The following is a 20,684-nucleotide window of genomic DNA, read 5'->3' as shown; positions in this document are numbered from 1 at the left end:
CTTTGTGATGGCCACTCCAATACCTTGACTTTGTTGTCCTTAAGCCATTTTGCCACAACTTTGGAAGTATGCTTGGGGTCATTGTCCATTTGGAAGTCCCATTTGCAAGCAAGCTGTAACTTCCTGACTGATGTCTTGAGATGCTGCTTCAATATATCCACATGATTTTCCCACCTCAATGAGCCATCTATTTTGTGAAGTGCACCAGTCCCTCCTGCAGCAAAGCACCCCCACAACATGATGCTGCCACCTCCCGTGCTTCACGGTTGGGATGGTGTTCTTCGGCTTGCAAGCGTCCCCCTTTATCCTCCAAACATAATGGTCATTATGGCCAAACAGTTCTATTTTTGTTTAATCAGAACAGAGGACATTTCTCCAAAAAGTTCGATCTTTGTCCCCATGTGCAGTTGCAAACTGTAGTCTGGCTTTTGTTGTGACGTTTTAGAGCAGGGGCTTCTTCCTTGCTGAGCGGCCTTTCAGGTTATGTCAATATAGGACTTGTTTTACAGTGGATATAGATACTTTTGTATCTGTTTCCTCCAGCATTTTCACAAGGTCCTTTGCTGTTATTCTGGGATTTATTTGCACTTTTCGCACCAAAGTACGTTAATCTCTAGGAGACAGAACTCGTCTCCTTCTTGAGCGGTATGACGGCTGCATGGTCCCATGGTGTTTATACTTGCGTACTATTGTTTGTACAGATGAATGTGGTATCTTCAGGTGTTTGGAAATTTCTCCCAAGGACGAACCAGACTTGTGGAGTTCTACCATTTTTTTCTGAGGTCTTGGCTGATTTCTTTTGATTTTCCCATGATGTCAAGCAAAGAGGCACAGAGTTTGAAGGTAGGCCTTGAAATACATCCACAGATACACCTCCAATTGACACTTGATGTCAATTAGCCTATCAGAAGCCATGACATCATTTTCTGTAATTTTACAAGCTATTTAAAGGCACAGTCAACTTAGTGTATGTAAACTTCTGACCCACTGGAATTGTGGTACAGTGAATTATAAGTGAAATAATCTGTCTGTAAACAATTGTTGGTAAAATGACTTGTGTCATGCACACAGTATATGTCCTAACCGACTTGCCAAAATGATAGTTTTTAACAAGAAATGTGTGGAGTGGTTGAAAAAACAAATTTTAATGACTCCAACCTAAGTGTATGTAAACTTCCGACTTCAACTGTATATATGCGTGTGTGTGTGTGTGCATATATCTGTGTGATGCGACCTTCTGCAGCCCATGTTCTTCAGTCGCTGGTAAACACTCATATCAGAATCATGATTCTGGGAATATCATTTTTTCTTAATACCTTTGTTTCAATTCTCTTAGATACATATTTTACATCTCAGATTAAATACCACTGTGTGTGCCAACAACGTGTGTGTGTTGGAAAGAGAGTGTTGCATGTGCTTTCCAATAGGCATTACTGGCATATTGTTCTGTGTGCTGGGTGCTAGGCTCTCCAAGGCCACAGGGTAGATCAAAACCCACAGATCTGAAACCAATACCCTATCAATACCTGGGGAGGCCAGCAAAGACGTGTGTGTGTGTTGGGCATATCTGTGTGTGTTGGGCATATCTGTGTGAGTGTGCATATGTGTGCGAGTGCTCAGTCGCTGTCGCTGGTGTCGCTGCTGGGGTCTCCCTGGACCTTGTTGCGATGCTGCATGGCGCGGTGGTAGGCCACCTGCACTGACTTGCGGATGTTGGACTTCCTTCCCTCCAGCATCTTCTCCTTGTCCAGCTCCCGGTCCACCCCCAGAGGAACCAGCTTAGAACGCGGCAGCCACTGCCTTCAGACAGACACAGAGACAGACACACACAGAGACAGACACACACAGAGACAGACACACACAGAGACAGACACACACAGAGACAGACACACACAGAGACAGACACACACACACACACACACACACACACACACAGGGTTAGAAACACTTTCTCACAGGTAATTATTATCCACCCACAGTGCAGCACTGGCTGCTGTGAGTTGTTTTATGTGTTGTGACCTAAAACAAAGTGTCTTTTCTCTCTCTTTGTTCTCTCTCAAAGCGTCCTCTTCAATCACTCCTGACCCACTTCTGCTAGCGGGAGATGGATTTTTTTTGTTGCTTTCTTGCATTTCTATGTAAAAACCCCCATCCTTTGCTCTTGTACTACGTGCAGACAGCCTTTTGAAATTATTTAATGCTGCTGAGCTGCACATTGTTGACGACAGAATGAAGTTTGCTGCTACACTCTGATTCTGGGTTCTCCGCTGCCTCCACTGGGATATAGAAGCAGAAGCCTTCAAAACAACACCTCCACTACTGTGAGAGAGGGATAGAGGTTCACATGGGAAAGAGAAGGAGAAGCCTTCAAAACAACACTAGTGTGAGAGAGGGATAGAGGTTCACATGGGAAAGAGAAGGAGAAGCCTTCAAAACAACACTAGTGTGAGAGAGGGATAGAGGTTCACATGGGAAAGAGAAGGAGAAGCCTTCAAAACAACACTAGTGTGAGAGAGGGATAGAGGTTCACATGGGAAAGAGAAGGAGAAGCCTTCAAAACAACACTAGTGTGAGAGAGGGATAGAGGTTCACATGGGAAAGAGAAGGAGAAGCCTTCAAAACAACACTAGCGTGAGAGAGGGATAGAGGTTCACATGGGAAAGAGAAGGAGAAGCCTTCAAAACAACACTAGCGTGAGAGAGGGATAGAGGTTCACATGGGAAAGAGAAGGAGAAGCCTTCAAAACAACACCTCCACTACTGTGAGAGAGGGATAGAGGTTCACATGGGAAAGAGAAGGAGAAGCCTTCAAAACAACACTAGTGTGAGAGAGGGATAGAGGTTCACATGGGAAAGAGAAGGAGAAGCCTTCAAAACAACACTAGCGTGAGAGAGGGATAGAGGTTCACATGGGAAAGAGAAGGAGAAGCCTTCAAAACAACACTAGTGTGAGAGAGGGATAGAGGTTCACATGGGAAAGAGAAGGAGAAGCCTTCAAAACAACACTAGTGTGAGAGAGGGATAGAGGTTCACATGGGAAAGAGAAGGAGAAGCCTTCAAAACAACACTAGTGTGAGAGAGGGATAGAGGTTCACATGGGAAAGAGAAGGAGAAGCCTTCAAAACAACACTAGTGTGAGAGAGGGATAGAGGTTCACATGGGAAAGAGAAGGGGGATAATGAGTGAGAACAAAGACAGAGAGAAGAGAGAGAGGGAGGAAAGAAGAGAGAGCGAGGGGCAGAGAAAGACAAACACAGAGGACTGAGAGAGAGACAGACAGTGTACTGACCAGGTTCTCTTGTTGTCGAAAAAGAGTACCAGGAAGAGGTGTTCCCGGGCCTCTTGGGTCATCTGCTCCCCCAGCTTCAGGACATCCAGAGGGGGCACGGGGATAGGAACCCCTCTGTGGAATACCCCCTCACTGGGCATTTTAGGATCTATGATCTACAGGGGGAGGGGAAGGGTTAGAGGGAGGGTAAAGGACAAGTAAATGCAATAGTTTTATGGTATTGGTTGGTATGAGATACTAGCAACTTGTGGCCGAATGGAAATTTCAACTGTAGTTTATCCTAATGTGTGTGTGTATGTGTGTGTGTCCAATCCATGGCTGGATTACCAAAGCAGGGTATGAAGGGTAGCCTCTACACTTGGCCCACACCAGGTCCAGAGCATCAAGGGAAGAGTAGTCATCTGATGGCGTCCTACAACCTGATCGGCCCCGGCCCCACCCTACTGAGAGAAACACCCAATACATCACAATCACACACATACAGTGTGTTCGGAAACTATCCAGACCCCCTAACCTTTCCCACATTTAGTTACATTAGCCTTATTCGAAAATCTACACACAATACCCCATTATGACAAATCGAAAACAGGTTTAGACATTTTTTGCTAATTTATACCAAAATAAAACTGAAATACCTTATTTACATAAGTATTCAGACCCTTTGCTATGAGACTGGAAATGTAACTCAGGTTCATCCTGTTTCCATTGATTCATCGCTGAGATTTATACAACTTGATGATTTGGAAAGGCACACATCTGTCTATATAAGGTCCCACAGTTGACAGTGCACGGCAGAGCAAAAACCAAGCCAGGAGGTTGAAGGAATTGTCCTTAGAGCTCCGAGACAGGATTGTGTCGAAGGAACATATCTGGGGAAGGGTACCAAAACATTTCTGAAGCATTGAAGGTCCCCAAGAACACAGTGGCCTGCATCATTCTTAAATGGAAAAAGCTTGGAACCACCAAGACTCTTCCTAGAGTTGGTCGCCCGGCCAAACTGAGCAATCGGGAGAGAAGGGCCTTGGTCAGGGAGGTGACCAAGAACCCGATGGTCACTCTGACAGAGCTCAGTTCCTCTGAGGAGATTGGAGAAACGTTCAGAAGGACAACCATCTCTGCAGCACTCCACCAGTCCTCCCTTTATGGTAGAGTGGCCAGACGGAAGTCACTCCTCAGTAAAAGACACATGACAGCCCACTTGGAGTTTGCCAAAAGGCACCTAAAGAACTCTCAAACCATGAGAAACAAGATTCTCTGGTTTGATGAAACTAAGATTGAACTCTTTGGCCTGAATGCCAAGCGTCACTTCTGGAGGAAACCTGACATCATCCCTATGGTGAAGCATGGTGGTGGCAGCATCATGCTGTCCCAAAGTGCTCAGGACCTCAGACTGGAGCGATGACAAGACGATGACCCTAAGCACACAGCCAAGGCAACGCAGGAGTGGCTTCGGGACAAGTCTCTGAATGTCCTTGAAAGGCCCAGCCAAAGCCCGGACTTGAACCCGATCGAACATCTCTGGAGAGACCTGAAAATAGCTGCGCAGCGACACTCCACATCCAACCTGACAGAGTTTGAGAGGATCTGCAGAGAAGAGTGGGAGAAACTCCCCAAATACAGGTGTGCCAAGATTGCAGCAAAGTACTGAGTAAAGGGTCTGAATACTTATAAAAATGTGATAGTTCAGTTTTCAATTCCTGTTTTTGCTTTGTCATTATGGGTTATTGTGTGTAGCTTGATGAGGGGAAAAAAACGATTTACAATTTTAGAATAAGACCTAACAAAATGTGGAAAAAGTCAGGGGGTCTGAATACTTTCCAAAGGCACTGTGTATACCTCCTAAACACACACACTTTGGGAAAACGAGAGGTAGAGGTGGCACGATAGATGAGATTGACGAAGACAGATAAGTGCATGCATGCCTATGCATGTATGTGTGGCACTCACAGTGTGAGACACTGCGTGACCCTCCCACAGAGTAGGAGTCGTTTTCTGTCCCTGATGTCTCCTCACTGCTGTCCTCCTGGAAGGCTGAACGAGAGAACGACTGCTTCCCCCGGCCCTGCTTAGACGGAGTGGTACTGCGAGAAAGAGGGCGAGAGAGAAAGACAAAAAGAGAGTCATTCATTCATCCTAAACCAAATGTGTGCATCATAGACAGGGCAGTTGTGTTTGACTATGTGGCTGTGTGTAAATACCACAGTGTGTGTCTATAATTACCTGGTTCTGTCAGAGGCAGCACTACTGCTGCTGCTGCTGGTGGATTCAGAGTCAGAGCTGGATCGAGGAAGGCTCCTCTCGTTCCTGTACACCCGAAAACTCTCAGTCACCGGCTGGTTGGCCCCGCCAAAACCGTTAGTGGGCAGGCCTAGGAGATACCGTCATAACCGTTACAGTTACTAGACTGACCTTAGAGAGTCGTAACTGTTGAAAGATTAGAGTAATGACAATGTAGTTACAGACCTAGTGTGATTGTGTATGTGATTGGTTTGATTGTGCGTGTGTGTCTTACTCGGGAGGAGGTTGTCGATATCACTGTCGCTCTCGGAGCTGGAGCTGCTGTGGGGTCTCTTCCTCTGCCGAGGGGGAGACAAGAGGGCCAGCTGAGGGGGACCTATTGGACTGGGGCTCACCCCTGCCCCTCCGTGTCCAGCGTCTCTGTTCTTAGGGGGACGGCCCGGCCTCTTGGGGGGTCCGGCCATTTTGGGGTTCTTCTTGGAGAAGAGGACAGAGGTACGACGTCCCACCTCTGGAGCTAGAGCCGAGGACGATGCACTTAAATCTGCAGAGAGAGAGAAAGGAGGAGGGAGAAGCAGGGAGACAGAGACTGAAAATGTTATTTCATAAATCTAACATAATGAGAGTTATACATGATAAGTATGGCTAGGCCTATGGGAGATCAATTTGTAAATGAATTCTGGAGCGTGTACACTGAGCTTAGTTTAGATATCCCCTCAGTCTCACCCTTGCCACTGATCTCCTGACTGCTGCTCTCTTCCCCCTCGTCGTGGCGTCCCGTGGATGAGGGGTGATGGGGGAGGGATGGTCCCCTGTCCCCCCCGCCCCCTGAGTCCCTGCCCCCCATGCCCGAGCCTCCCTCTCTCTGGTGGGCAAGTTTCCTCTTGATGACCGTCATTTCTTTCCTCAGGGCTTTGGCACGCCGCGACCGACCAATGCTGTGCTTCCCTGAGCTGACCTCATCAAAGCGCGCCTGAAGGAAACACAGCTGCTCCTCCAATGGCAGCCTCCGCCGGTTCTCTGGTAAGAGCAGGTCTAAGGGACAGAGAGAAATTTAACAACTACAGAATCCCACACGGCTATACAGCAACATAATAACTTAAGTGGAAGAGTACAACTGTAAGAAAAGGAGAAGGCGGGAGTAGAACATTGTGATAATACAGGACTCTAAGCCACTCACCATCCTCATTGGAAGAGAGCGGCCTGTCTCCGTCTCCGTCCCTCTCTCGTTCCTGGTCCCTGTCCCTCTCTCGTTCCTGGTCCCTGTCCCTCTCTCTGTCACGTTGGCTGTCCGGGCTGGGCTCTCGAGGGAGGTGCATACCTGTGTCATAGTCCAAGCCGATTCGCTCTGCCTGTCTGCGGGCAGTCCTGATCACAGCCCCACCCATCTCCCGGAGGCGCAGAGCAGCGCGGTAGAACACTGTGTCCTTGGCGTTGTATTTGAGGCAATTGTTGACGATGAGGCCGAAGTCTGCCTCAAAGGCTTCAAAGCTGAGGTAGCGGTGAGCCTCTAGTAGGTTCCACATGGTCTGGAAGTCCATGGGCCTCTCGATGTGGTCCAGGTAGTCTGGCACCTGAGGAGAGAGGTTAGGGGTTAAACCCCACCAGCCACAGTATGTGTGAGATAACACAAAGGGGTGTCAGAGTGTGTGTGAGTTACCTCGGCCAGGGGGACAGGCTCAGTGAAGAAGTTGCTGGTGTCTCTGTCCTGTAGCTGTTCCAGTGTGTTCCTCAGCAGGACCAGGAAGGGAGTCAGCTGCATCTCTAGCGCCATCTGCTGCACCTTGATCTGAACACACAGACAGATCAACATGTGTAAGCACACCTGCTCACTGTGCAAACTGCCAGATGTCAAGTGTGTGTTCATGTGCCAATATACAAAAGTGTGCATGAAGTAAGGATGTGAGGAGTGTGTGTGTGTCTCACTGTCTCCCTCTTGAGTTTCTCTCTCTTGCGGATGAGCTCCACCAGTAGTCTGGCCCTCTCCAGGTCATGTCTCAGTCTCTGCCATGCCTTCAACTGCTCCTTCAGAGCCAAGTTATTCTCCTCACTGTCCCTCTGGGGCCCCAACACACACACACAAACGTTAGATTGGCAATATAACACACACAAAGACACACACACAAAATAAACGCACACAAACTGGTTAGTTTGGCAGTGTTACACACCAGTAAGCCTACATAGTTAAATCAGGACGCAGCACCACACCCACTACATCACAGCAGAATCAAACAAAGCAATCGCCTGAGACAATGCAACCTTAGCATTTACATAAATAGAGCACACACTCCACTCCCTCTTTCCTTCTGTCTCTGAAAAGCCGGCACACTTCATTCCAAACACATGCAGAGCTTCTAGTAGTATTCTCCCTACCGCTGTGATAACAACACCAGACAGAGACTGTGTGGTGGTTACCGTGGTAACCTGCGACTGTGGCGCCTGCGGCTGCGGCTGTAGCTGCTCCGTGTTGCGCTGTGACTGCAGGTGGGTCTGGAGCCGGCGCAGCAGAGGGACACCATTCCGGCTCTGCCTCTTCAGGGTCCAATAACTGTGCAGTCGCTGCATAAACTGACTCTTCCTGGGCACTGTCAGGTTACTGGTGATCTTACTGAGCCTGGGGAGGAACACATAGGGAAGATGGTAGGACTGGGAGAGTATGTGAGGTCTGAATCTATATGCCTTTGTGTCTGCAGTGAGTATGTGTGAGTGAGTACCTGTGTGGGGGTATACAGGGCACAGACACCACAGGCGCAGCGTTCCTCTTCTCAGCCAGTATCTTCCTGGCTCTCTTCATCTTCAGTCTGGACTTGGCCTTGGCCCTCTTTGCCCGCTCTGAGCTCCAGCCCTTGGTGTCGTCATCGTGACCTATACTGGGCTCATCGTCCTCTTCCAGCTCGCCTTCACTGTGGGAGGAGCCCATGCTAGCCCCTCCCACCCCTCCGAGTGGGCGTGCTAAACCGGGCGGGGTGTGGATGTCGCAGTAGGCGGTCTTGCGGACGCTGAATGAGGTGCCATTGGCGCCGGTCTCCCTGACGGGCTCCATCTTCATGTAGAGGCCGGCCTGCTGGGCACAGGTCACGTGGAAGGCTGTATAGCAGTTGGCCTTGTGGCACTGAATGCAGGCCCCTGAGCCGCGCTGCTTGCAGATGTAGCAGGTGAGCTTCCAGCGCGCCGGGGGGATGTGCTCGATGCTGTCAATGGGCTCCAGGAAGACTGTGTTGGCAAAACACACCTGGGGAGAGATAAGGAGAGGGAGGAAGGGATGAGGAGATTCACATTCATTGCAACAGGACTGTCAACAGGACAGACTAGAGACATGCACAGCATCAAAACTTTGTCAATACATTCAAGCACAGCATGCACACACCCCCTACCCTCACACACACACACCTAACCTCACACACACACCCCTACCCTCACACACACACACCCCTACCCTCACACACACACACACACTCATACCCTCCCACCCACACACACCTACCCTCCCACACACACCCTCACACCTACCCTTTCACACACACACACCTACCCTCACGCACACTCCTACCCTCACGCACACTCCTACCCTCACGCACACTCCTACCCTCACGCACACTCCTACCCTCACGCACACTCCTACCCTCACGCACACTCCTACCCTCACGCACACACACTTCTACCTTCACACACACACACTTCTACCTTCACACACACACTCTCACCTCGGGGATCCAGAGGGCACACACCACGTGTGCCCAGCGTGCATCGTCCGTCTGTTTAAAGGCCCCACCCTTGTTGGGGCAGAGGGCACAGTCGACGGCGCGGCTGGGGGACTGCAGGCAGCGGCGACACAGCCACTGGCCCTCAGGGATGTAGGGCACGCCGTAACACTCCTGGTGCACGGCCAGGTTACACATGTCACAGAACAGGATCACGTTGCTGTTCTGACACTCGCCGTCGTTACAGATGCAGCAGACGGCGTCCTCGTCGATCAGGGCGCTGGGGTCCGTCTAAGCGAGGAGGGGAAAGGTGGAGTAGAAAATGGACAAGAGGGTAAGTAAAGGGATAACTATTTAGTGGAACAGACTCACACGGCTAACGTCATTTTACATCCTACTGCTCACTCAATACAGTACACCACACACCCAACAGAAGGTGACAGATAAAGCAAGTCAACATCATGTCTGGAAAGAAGGTGGAAAAAAGCTGTAATGACACAAAATCTGTCACTCAGAGCCAGGCCGAGCGAGCCAGGCCGAGCGAGAGAGAGAGAGAGAGCGTGTCACCTTGTTGTGGCTCTCGAAGTAGGACTCCTTCTCCAGCCGGTCCATGAGATACTCAAACACCTCCTGGGGGATGGGCGTCACCCCGTCACTACGCCGCTTGTCATTCATGATGTCCAGCCAGATATAGTCCTCCTCATCAATGTCATATTCCACCTCTTCATCCAACTCCTCCACCGACTTATCTATGTACCTGAGGGAGAGGAATGGAATGACAGAGTATGGATATTTAGACCTTCAATACCATCAGCTGAGGCAGGGTACTGTGACTGACTATAACATGATAATATATGCTATTTAGCAGACACTTTTATCCAAAGAGACTTAGTCATGCATTGTTTGCGTATGGGTGGTCCCAGGAATTGAACCCACTATCCTGGCGTTGCAAGAGCCATGCTCTACCAACTAAACTACAGAGGACTGACTGACCTGTAGTAGAATGATGGTTGTGTGGTACTATGACTGACCTGTAGTAGAATGATGGTTGTGTGGTACTATGACTGACCTGTAGTATGATGATGGTTGTGTGGTACTATGACTGACCTGTAGTAGGATGGTTGTGTGGTACTATGACTGACCTGTAGTAGAATGGTTGTGTGGTACTATGACTGACCTGTAGTAGGATGGTTGTGTGGTACTATGACTGACCTGTAGTAGAATGGTTGTGTGGTACTATGACTGACCTGTAGTAGGATGATGGTTGTGTGGTACTATGACTGACCTGTAGTAGAATGGTTGTGTGGTACTATGACTGACCTGTAGTAGAATGATGGTTGTGTGGTACTATGACTGACCTGTAGTAGGATGATGGTTGTGTGGTACTATGACTGACCTGTAGTAGAATGATTGTGTGGTACTATGACTGACCTGTAGTAGAATGGTTGTGTGGTACTATGACTGACCTGTAGTAGAATGATTGTGTGGTACTATGACTGATCTGGAGTAGAATGGTTGTGTGGTACTATGACTGACCTGTAGTAGAATGATGGTTGTGTGGTACTATGACTGACCTGTAGTAGGATGATGGTTGTGTGGTACTATGACTGACCTGTAGTAGAATGATTGTGTGGTACTATGACTGATCTGGAGTAGAATGGTTGTGTGGGTACTATGACTGACCTGTAGTAGAATGATGGTTGTGTGGTACTATGACTGACCTGTAGTAGGATGATGGTTGTGTGGTACTATGACTGACCTGTAGTAGAATGATGGTTGTGTGGTACTATGACTGACCTGTAGTAGAATGGTTGTGTGGTACTATGACTGACCTGTATTAGGATGAGGGTCGTGTGGTAATATGACTGACCTGTAGTAGAATGATGGTTGTGTGGGTACTATGACTGACCTGTAGTAGAATGATGGTTGTGTGGTACTATGACTGACCTGTAGTAGAATGATGGTTGTGTGGTACTATGACTGACCTGTAGTAGAATGGTTGTGTGGTACTATGACTGACCTGTAGTAGAATGATGGTTGTGTGGTACTATGACTGACCTGTAGTAGGATGATGGTTGTGTGGTACTATGACTGACCTGTAGTAGAATGATGGTTGTGTGGTACTATGACTGACCTGTAGTAGAATGATGGTTGTGTGGTACTATGACTGACCTGTAGTAGAATGATGGTTGTGTGGTACTATGACTGACCTGTAGTAGAATGATGGTTGTGTGGGTACTATGACTGACCTGTAGTAGAATGATGGTTGTGTGGTACTATGACTGACCTGTAGTAGAATGATGGTTGTGTGGTACTATGACTGACCTGTAGTAGAATGGTTGTGTGGTACTATGACTGACCTGTAGTAGAATGGTTGTGTGGTACTATGACTGACCTGTAGTAGAATGGTTGTGTGGTACTATGACTGACCTGTAGTAGAATGGTTGTGTGGTACTATGACTGACCTGTAGTAGAATGATGGTTGTGTGGTACTATGACTGACCTGTAGTAGGATGATGGTTGTGTGGTACTATGACTGACCTGTAGTAGGATGATGGTTGTGTGGTACTATGACTGACCTGTAGTAGAATGATGGTTGTGTGGTACTATGACTGACCTGTAGTAGAATGGTTGTGTGGTACTATGACTGACCTGTAGTAGAATGATGGTTGTGTGGTACTATGACTGACCTGTAGTAGAATGGTTGTGTGGTACTATGACTGACCTGTAGTAGAATGGTTGTGTGGTACTATGACTGACCTGTAGTAGGATGAGGGTCGTGCGGTACTGTGACTGACCTGTAGTAGGATGAGGGTCGTGCGGTACTGTGACTGACCTGTAGTAGGATGAGGGTCGTGCGGTACTGTGACTGACCTGTAATAAGATGACTGTCGTGTGGGTGCGTCGGGCCTCTCCTGGTCAAGCTCTCTGTACACCACCTCAGGCAGCTTGACTGCTGGGCCAGAGGAAGCGCTGTGGTGGTGTGACGATCCCTCCTTCTTCTTCTCTTTACTCTTGTGCTTCCCGGACTTAGGTGTTGCCTTCCCCCCATTAGCAGCAGGGGTGTCTGGTCTGTCCTTGCCCCCCACCTCACTCCCTCCTCCCCCGCTGTCGCCCCCATTACACAACCCTCCCCCACCTCCGCCCGAGGATGGAGGGTCCTCGGCCTCACTGTCATCCTCCGATACCACGTCAATGTTCTCAAAAATGCTGATGCGGTGGATGTGTCCATGGATCTCCAGCTCCACCATGCGCTGGGCCTGGGCATAGGTCATCGTCTCCCTGCCTGGGGAGTGGGAGTGCTCTGACTGATTAGGACTCCCAGGGGTGTTCCCTGCCTGCCCTGGCCCACCTCCCTTTCCCAGCCCTCCCTCCCCGTCCCCGGTCCCCACCAGGGACATGCGAGGGGGGCGCCCCTTCCTCTTCTTCTGGGGCATGCCCTGTGCAGGCGTGGGGTTGTCATGGTCGTAATGGTAGAGGTGGTACTCAATGCCGCTGTAGCTCTTGTAGACCTTGCGACAGGTCTCCACTGGGCACTCGTAAGGGGGCTTGGTGGCTCGGAGGTTGTGGCAGAAAGTCTTCACGTCAAAGTCCAGCCCCATTGTGCCGATGGCCACTGCTGGGACAGGAGCTGTTCAAGCTTACATCTAAGACAGAGGGGAGGGGGAGGGTGTTGGCATCTCTCACGCCAACATTATTGAAACACATACATGCAGATGGGTATTATGTCAAAATAAAAGTCAGTCTATGTTGAAAACATCACAGTTGTGTCCATTGCCTTTAGCCCTTTGGAATCCTGAAAGCTATTCCATGTTGTCTTGCTGATTTCAGGGAAACAAACCCCTGCAAACAGCAGGCACGTGGCGGGATAGCTGTCAACTTTACCATGGCAACGACAGGTGCATCTGACAATTTTTCGTGCTAGCTAAATCAATGCAAATTAAATTTTACATGCAATACTGTTTACTTACTGTTACAAGTAATAAAAGAATGATTAAAATCTTAAACTGAAGACACAAAAAGCTAGCTAGATAGCCAGTAACCGGATCGATTTAACAGCCGAGATAAGTTACACGTTTGGAATGTTGGATTACAGATAACAGATCAATTCAAAGGTTGATTCGACCAGGTCCTTCATATAAATCATAAAGTAGACTTCTAACACCTGCCGATAGCCTCCACTGTCATTGAATAAACATATTCACCAGAAGTACCAGATAAAACTCTGGCAAGCTAATCAATGTATAAGATAATAAATCATTTGAATGACTCTTTGACTCTTGATCGATCGAATGTTTAGCCCCTGTATTCATTTGGATAGCGTAATCTTATGTTAATTCTATTCACGTGCTCAAAGATCCAAGGAAATGTGTAGCAATTTACTATAGCTTGCAAATGCAACCAGAAAGCTATATCCACTAGATTGCAACTAGTGTTGCTAGTTGGCAAAAAAAAAATGATACATTTGTATCTATAGAAGCCTGAGAAACATTGTAACCATTCTTACAGGTGACAACCCGAGGTAATACAATGTAACTGCTCAAATGATGTATCAGCTTGATACAATGTTTCCCTCCACAATGTTTAGACCTCACCCTGATCAACCAAGCCACTACAAAATAACACTCTGTGTTACCTGATTGCAACCTATTAATGTAACTAAAGCAAAACCATTTCCTTAGTCATCAATGTGGTTCTAGGGGAATTACATTTACTAACAGGGAAAGATAAATATATCATAATTATGATAATGTAGCACTCAGAATCCTGGGTCTTATCTCGCTACCTACATAGGATAAGAAACTATTCGAAAAGCAAATTGTAACATACATCAAAGCACAAATACATTGCGTTTAAAAAAAAATCATAAAACACCTTACAAATGTAAGCCTATTTCTCTCTAGACACCACGAATACATAGTCAATGTAGCTCTGAATTAATAAACACTTACTACTCAGGGCTCCTCAAGCTTGCGTGCTGCAAAATTTCTCACTCCAGCTCAGTAAATGGGACGATTGCAGATCGATGTATTAATCATATAAAATACTATATTATCACAAGAAATGTGGGGTAAATGGTTTACACGACAACACAATATCCTAGTAATTTCATTGTGATAGGAATAATTCAGGAACTCCAGCGAACAAAAGGGGCAGCCACTGCTGTACGGCATAGGCGCGTGTGGGCACTTTCGTCAAATAGAAAAGGATTTGTTTTATGGTGTATTTGTCGAAATAAGGCCCTAATTTCGATGTGTACCATTCTTTGGTGTTTGAGGAAGGTGTACTTTTGAAACCAATGGAAACCTAGGGAAGTGGCGTCACGTTTTCATCGTTAAATGTAATTTGGTTCCTTTTGTTGTTATTTTTCTGTGTGGCGAATCTAACTATCAGTTTCACACCTTTTAATATACATCTGGATAAATATGCACTATAAAGAATGGAATGTCCAAAGACGAAAAACATACGGATAAAATACGCTGCATTCGATTTTATGAAAACTTCTAAGATCATTGTTTTTTCTTTATGTTACTTGCGAATCTGCCAATGTGCAAACGTAAATCATATATGGAGGGTTTCCGCCATAAATTTGAATATGAAAACGGATCAGAGTTACATGTGCACCGTAGGTTTGAAATTGATTATTTGATCAGTATGCACACATTTTCATATAGCCTGGCAAAGGAAGACAAAATATATATAGTTCTACAGTCAAATGTAGATTTTCATTGTTCACTATAGGCTATGTCTGTTTATTATAGGCTTAATGCAAATCATCTATTGTGATTACATTAATTTCACATTTATACAGTAGTAATGTAGATCAAAATGTAATTTTATCATGATGCTAATACAAATAAAATATGTCAGACTATCAAAAAGTGGAGGTGGGTGGAATTTTCATTGGAGATCAATTTGAACAGACTCATTTCTGGAGGAAAGATAATTAGGCCTTGAAATATACTGATGTGTTGTATTTATTTTCATGGTGTGGTTTTCATATAAGCCCATGGGCTTCCAACCACACCTGCAAACTGTTTCTTTTTTTTGTAATATTCTTTTTTTTTTTTTTTTTTTTTTTTTACATCTGTGTAGGTTCAGTCTATCACTTTTCTTTGGTGCAAATACAATAAAATATATAAGGCAACATGTAGATTATTGGTCCCATATTACATGAGCTGAAATAAAATATCCCAGAACTTTTCCATATGCAAAAAAAGCTTATTTCTCTCAAATGTTGTGCACCTTGTCCTGGGGACAATAAAAGGCCACTAAAATGTACACCTTGTCCTGGGGACAATAAAAGGCCACTCTAAAATGTGCAGTTTTGTCACACAACACACAGATGCCTCAAGTCGAGGGAGCATGAAATTGGCATGTTGACTGCAGGAATGTCCACCAGAACTATTTCCAGAGAATTGAATGTTAATTTCTCTACCATAAGCCGCCTCCAACATAATTTTAGAGAATTTGTCAGTATGTGCAACCGGCCTCACAACATCAGACCACGTGTAACCACACCAGCCCAGGACCTCCACATCCCGCTTCTTCACCTGTGGGATCGTCTGAGACCAGACACCCAGACTTAACTCTCGACCTGCTCCACTTCAGCCCGTCGATGTTAATGGGGGCCTGTTCGGCCCTCCTTTTCCTATAGTCCACGATCAGTTCCTTTGTCTTGCTTATATTGAGAGAGAGGTTGTTGTCCTGGCACCACACTGCCAGGTCTCTGACATCCTCCCTATAGACTGTCTCATCGTTGTCGGTGATAAGACCTACCACTGTTGTGTCGTCAGCAAACGTAATGATGGTGTTGGGGTTGTGCTTGGCCACACAGTCATGGGATAAACAGGGAGTACAGGAGGGGACTAAGCATGCACCCCTGAGGGGCCCCAGTGTTGAAGATCAGCGTGACAGATGTGTTGTTGTCTACCCTTACCACATGGGGGCGTCCCATCAGGAAGTCTGGGATCCAGTTGCAGAGGGAGGTGTTTAGACCCAGGATTCTTAGCTTTTTGATGAGCTTTGTGGGCACTATGGTGTTGAACCCTGAGCTGTAGTCAATGAACAGCATTCTCACATAGGTGTTTCTTTTGTTCAGGTGGGTAAGGGCAGTGTGGAGTGTGATTAAGATTGTGTCATCTGTGGATCTGTTGGGGCCGTATGCGAATTGGAGTGGGTCTAGGGCAGGGGTAGGCAACTCCAGTCCTCGAGGACCTGATTGATGTCATACTTTTTCTTCATCCCTAGCAAACACAGCTGATTAATCAAATTGCATTCTAAACTGAAGATCTGATTAACTGATTATTGGAGTCAGGTGTGTTAGCTGGGGCTGGGGCAAAACTGTTACACGAATCAGGCAGGACTGGAATTGCCCAACCCTGTTCTAGGGTTTCAGGCTTGATGGTGTTGATGTGAGCCATGACCAGCCTTTCAGAGCACTTCATGGCTACCAACGTGAGTTCCACAGGGCGGTAATAATTTAGGCAGGTTACCTTTGCTTTCTTGGGCACAGGGACTATGGTGGTTTGTTTGAAACATGTAGGTATTACAGACTCAGTCAGGGAGGGGTTGAAAATGTCAGTGAAGACACTGCCAGTAGGTCCACACATGCTTTGAGTACACATCCTGGTAATCCATCTGGCCCCGCAGCTTTGTGAATGTTGACCTGTTTAAACGTCATGCTCACATCGGCTATGGAGAGCGTGATCAAACAGTCATCCGTAACAGCTGGTGCCCTCGTGAAATGCTTCAGTGTTGCCTGCCTCGAAGCGAGCATAAAAGGCATTTAGCTCATCTGGAAGGCTCATGTCACGGGGCAGCTCGTGGCTGGGTTTCCTTTTGTTGTCTGTAATATTTTTCAAACCCTGCCACATCAGACGAGCATCAGAGCCAGTGTAGTAGGATTCAATCTTAGTCCTGTATTGACGCTTTGTCTGAGGGCATGGCGGGATTTCTTATAAGCGTCCAGATTAGTGTCCCGCTCCTCGAAAGCGGCTGCTCTAGCCCTTAGCTCTGTGCGGATGTTGCCTGTAATCCATGGCTTCTGGTTGGGAAATGTACGTTGTCACTCTGGGGATGACGATGTCAATGCAGTTATTGATGAAGCCGGTGAATGAGGTGGTGTACTCAATTCCATTGGATGAATTCCTGAACATATTCCAGTCTGTGCTAGAAAAACAGTCCTGTAGCGTAGCATTCGCGTAACCTGACCACTTCCTTATTGAGTCACCTGTTCTTCCATGGCAGACAAGCGTGTATGGCATCGTGTGGGCAAGCGATTTGCTGATTTCAACGTTATGAACCAATGGTGCCCGTAGGGTTATGCTATGAGCAGACATAAGCTACAATGAACACATTGCATTTTATCGATGGCATTTTGAATGCACAGAGATACTGTGACGAGATCCATTGACGTGCCATTCATCCGCAACCATCACCTCATGTTTCAGTGTGATGATGCATGGCCCCATGTCGCAAGGATCTGTACACAATTCCTGGAAGCTAAAAATGTCCCAGTTCTTCCATGGCCTGCATACTCACCAAACATGTCATCCAATGAGCAAGTTTGGGATGGCCTGGATTGATGTGAACAGCATGTTCCAGTTCCTGCCAATATCCAACAACTTCACAGTCATGTGAAATCCTTAGATTTATGCCTTATGAATTCATTTAAATTGACCGATTTCCTTCTATGAACTGTAACGGAGTATAATCTTTGAAATTGGCTGCATGTTGCATTTATATTTTTGTTCAATGGTCAAGGATTTGAAGTGGAATGATTTATGCAATGCAGATGGAAACCACTGGTGCGTCATATGGACAAATCAACACCCAGAACTTGTGAAAATAAGCAATGCGCATAATATAATGCACTTACCCTCAACACTTTATTGGGGAAAGGGAACCCGATAATTTATCACATCTGTTCAGTAATATGATTAAATCTTTACTCAATAAAACCGTCAGTTAGATTTAATAGATTCTTGAGGAATAAAGGGAGGACATCATCAAGCACAAAATAATGTTTATTTATCTCTTTAAACATGTACAAGTCTTTGTGATTAGAGTGGGGCTGACTGGGTTGGTAAGGTAGTATAGTGGGAAATGCACAGCAGGCAGAAGCAAATCCCACACAGAGCTTTTTTTGCAAGCCTTCCATAAGGGGGTGCATATTCAACAGGAGGCAATGTTGCTCAGAACTGCTAGAAATGCAATGATCAGAAGAAGCACAGTGCGCTATTCCTCAGATAATCATATTGGCTCTATACAATCCATTTCTATGGATCTGAATGTTGCCTCCCAGTGAATATTCCAGAGGTTTTCTGCTCACTAAGCATAAGACAGGGAGGTGTAGCATTACTGTTAGATACGAGTAACAGAGAACAGAAATCTCTTAATACTAGAAGTATTTCACCAAAGCAGAAGACTGCATAATATCCTATAAAAGTCCAATTCAAACCGAATTGATGGAATAACAAACACTGATGTGAAATTTCAAAACAGACAAAGAAAATGTACAAATACTAACTACAGGAAAACTGTACAATTCACAGCTTTGCAGGACTAGAGTGCTGCAACCTTTAACTGGTGTGGTGGTTGTGAGATTTCTAGCTGGCGGTATAATAATAATCTTGCTGTATGGACAATATTTGAACAGTTTGAGCTGTTCTGAACTGCTCTTTCAATGGTCAGGAGGATAAGGGGGGTAATCCCATTATGTACAGGTATGTTGGGATACATATTGAACAGTTGGTAGAGCATGGTGCTTGCAATGCCACGATTGTGGGTTATTTCCCGGACCACCCATATGTAAAAATGTATGCACGCATGGCTGAGTCAGTTTGGATAAAAGCATCTGCCAAATGGCACACATGATCATATTTTTACAAGTTGGGAACCCATTTCATACAGGCTATGGTTAGAACACAGGCCATGTGCAATTCTCCTCAATCAAGTATCCATCTGCATTTAGCATGTTTCATTCTGAACAGAGGAATCAAACACTCAAAACCATAAAGAAAAGAAAGCCAGGGTATCAAAAACCACCTGGGAAATGATACATCATTTAATAATGTCAACAAGGCAATATAATAACACTGCTTCACATGAACATCTCATTGAGAAAACTTATCCTCTGAAAAAGGTATTTATTACTGGAGGGATTGTGTATCAGCTTGTGTCGTGTTATCAAGTACCACGAGATACACACCCTAACTCCTCCTTTCCTTCTTAATGGATCCACCAGACACACTAGCAGCATCGACATCAAGCTCAAAAAACACAAAACAATACATTAGACGAGTAAATAAGTGGTAATTCCACCAATCACGTGTTTAATAATAGGAGCCATGTACTTGGCCCAACAGAAAATATTTTGCAGTTGTAAATGCAGTTAGTGTTTTCTTTGTGATTTGTAACTTACGTTCAACTAAAAAAGGCAACAAAAGAAACTAGCTCCCGTTGCAGGTTCCTGGATAAGGCTTGTGGCAAGGCCACTACGAAAGCTAGGTGGAGGGGTGAAATTGCACTTTAAGTCTCGCTCGGCAAACCTGCCTCTGCTACATTCTGAGCTGGACACTACTGGCTCCCCTTTAAAAACAGACCTACAAATATTGAATGGGAACTCAATTGATCCATCCATTGGGGAACGTTGACTTGAATTGGAATGTTAATTCTATGCCACTAACCCCTGCCCAATGAGTGGGTTTTGACTTATGTTCTCTCTTAACTGTAGCTACATCAACTGCCTGTTCTCGCAAGGCAACTGTCCATTTCATGTCTATGGCGTTCTAAATTTCACAAGGGTGGTGTAAACAAAAGATTAAAAACAGGATTTTATTACTTAAATAAAACATGCAGTGCTAATAGTGCAGTGCTACAAGGGCATTCAAATGTAAACCAAAAAGTGTCTGCAAAGCATTAAAAAAATGAAGTGGCACTCAAGGCACCATTAAATAAAATCCATGTGATTTGGACAGGCTTCATTTCACAGAAAAAGCTATGTTCAAGGCACTCCTCCAGAGAACTTCACCTTAAATACAGGTATCCTGTCATCTGAAACCCTTGTATTCTCATTTCTAATGTAGTGTATTAAGGTTGACAAAACGTTAGTAAACGATAAAAAGCTTTCTGAAAACATTACTGCTGATTGGTTATGATGGATTTGGTGAAAACGTCACATTGGTGACCGCTAATATTATTTGTATGACTGAGTTTAGTCAAGACCAAAGCAGTAGGTACTCTGACACACACACACACACACACACACACACACACACACAGGACATTTATACTGTGCGCAAGCACACACAGGAAAACTTCAGGTGTTGTAGTTTATACATCTACCTGCACACTGGAGATTTACAAGCTCACAGGTTATTTACATGCATGTTACTCTTTGATAAAGCATCAAACCACATAATCAGAGCAGAGTGGAGCAGGACTATCCTGCAT

The 20,684-nt window shown here is 45.9% G+C and overlaps 1 protein-coding gene across 3 annotated transcripts; it reads right to left on the bottom strand.

The window, feature by feature from the left end:
• Positions 1-1,120: 1,120 nt before the first annotated feature.
• brpf1 (bromodomain and PHD finger containing, 1) lies at positions 1,121-14,513 on the bottom strand. 3 transcript variants are annotated; one of them, XM_024384950.2, is made up of 16 exons: positions 14,180-14,513; positions 12,102-12,874; positions 9,795-9,984; positions 9,231-9,518; positions 8,241-8,758; positions 7,900-8,140; positions 7,453-7,584; positions 7,187-7,315; positions 6,707-7,100; positions 6,253-6,561; positions 5,801-6,070; positions 5,509-5,656; positions 5,236-5,369; positions 3,616-3,731; positions 3,289-3,443; positions 1,121-1,800 (listed from the first exon to the last, which is right to left on the bottom strand). In XM_024384950.2, the coding sequence occupies exons 2-16, from the start codon at positions 12,827-12,829 to the stop codon at positions 1,617-1,619; spliced, it is 3,936 nt and encodes a 1,311-aa protein (XP_024240718.1). In that variant the 5' UTR covers positions 12,830-12,874; positions 14,180-14,513; the 3' UTR covers positions 1,121-1,616. The 3 variants fall into 3 exon arrangements, with proteins under 3 accessions (XP_024240718.1, XP_024240719.1, XP_024240720.1); XM_024384951.2 differs by having other exon boundaries at positions 3,616-3,728; XM_024384952.2 differs by having other exon boundaries at positions 7,942-8,140.
• Positions 14,514-20,684: the final 6,171 nt, after the last annotated feature.

The sequence above is a fragment of the Oncorhynchus tshawytscha genome, linkage group LG22, assembly GCF_018296145.1.
Source record: "Oncorhynchus tshawytscha isolate Ot180627B linkage group LG22, Otsh_v2.0, whole genome shotgun sequence".
In the NCBI taxonomy this organism is placed as follows: Eukaryota; Metazoa; Chordata; class Actinopteri; order Salmoniformes; family Salmonidae; genus Oncorhynchus; species Oncorhynchus tshawytscha.
This window is presented reverse-complemented; position numbering and strand designations above follow the sequence as displayed.

What these genes read in the sequence shown, in the direction of transcription:
- brpf1 (XM_024384950.2), bottom strand. Translation starts at nt 12,829, where the DNA reads ATGGGGCTGGACTTTGACGTGAAGACTTTCTGCCACAACCTCCGAGCC. An exon ending in ACTTCGAGAGCCACAACAAG is followed by an intron (nt 9,519 to 9,794) that starts GTGACACGCTCT and finishes CTCCTCGCTTAG; the next exon opens with ACGGACCCCAGCGCCCTGAT. An exon ending in AGAAACTCAAGAGGGAGACA is followed by an intron (nt 7,316 to 7,452) that starts GTGAGACACACA and finishes CTGTGTGTTCAG; the next exon opens with ATCAAGGTGCAGCAGATGGC.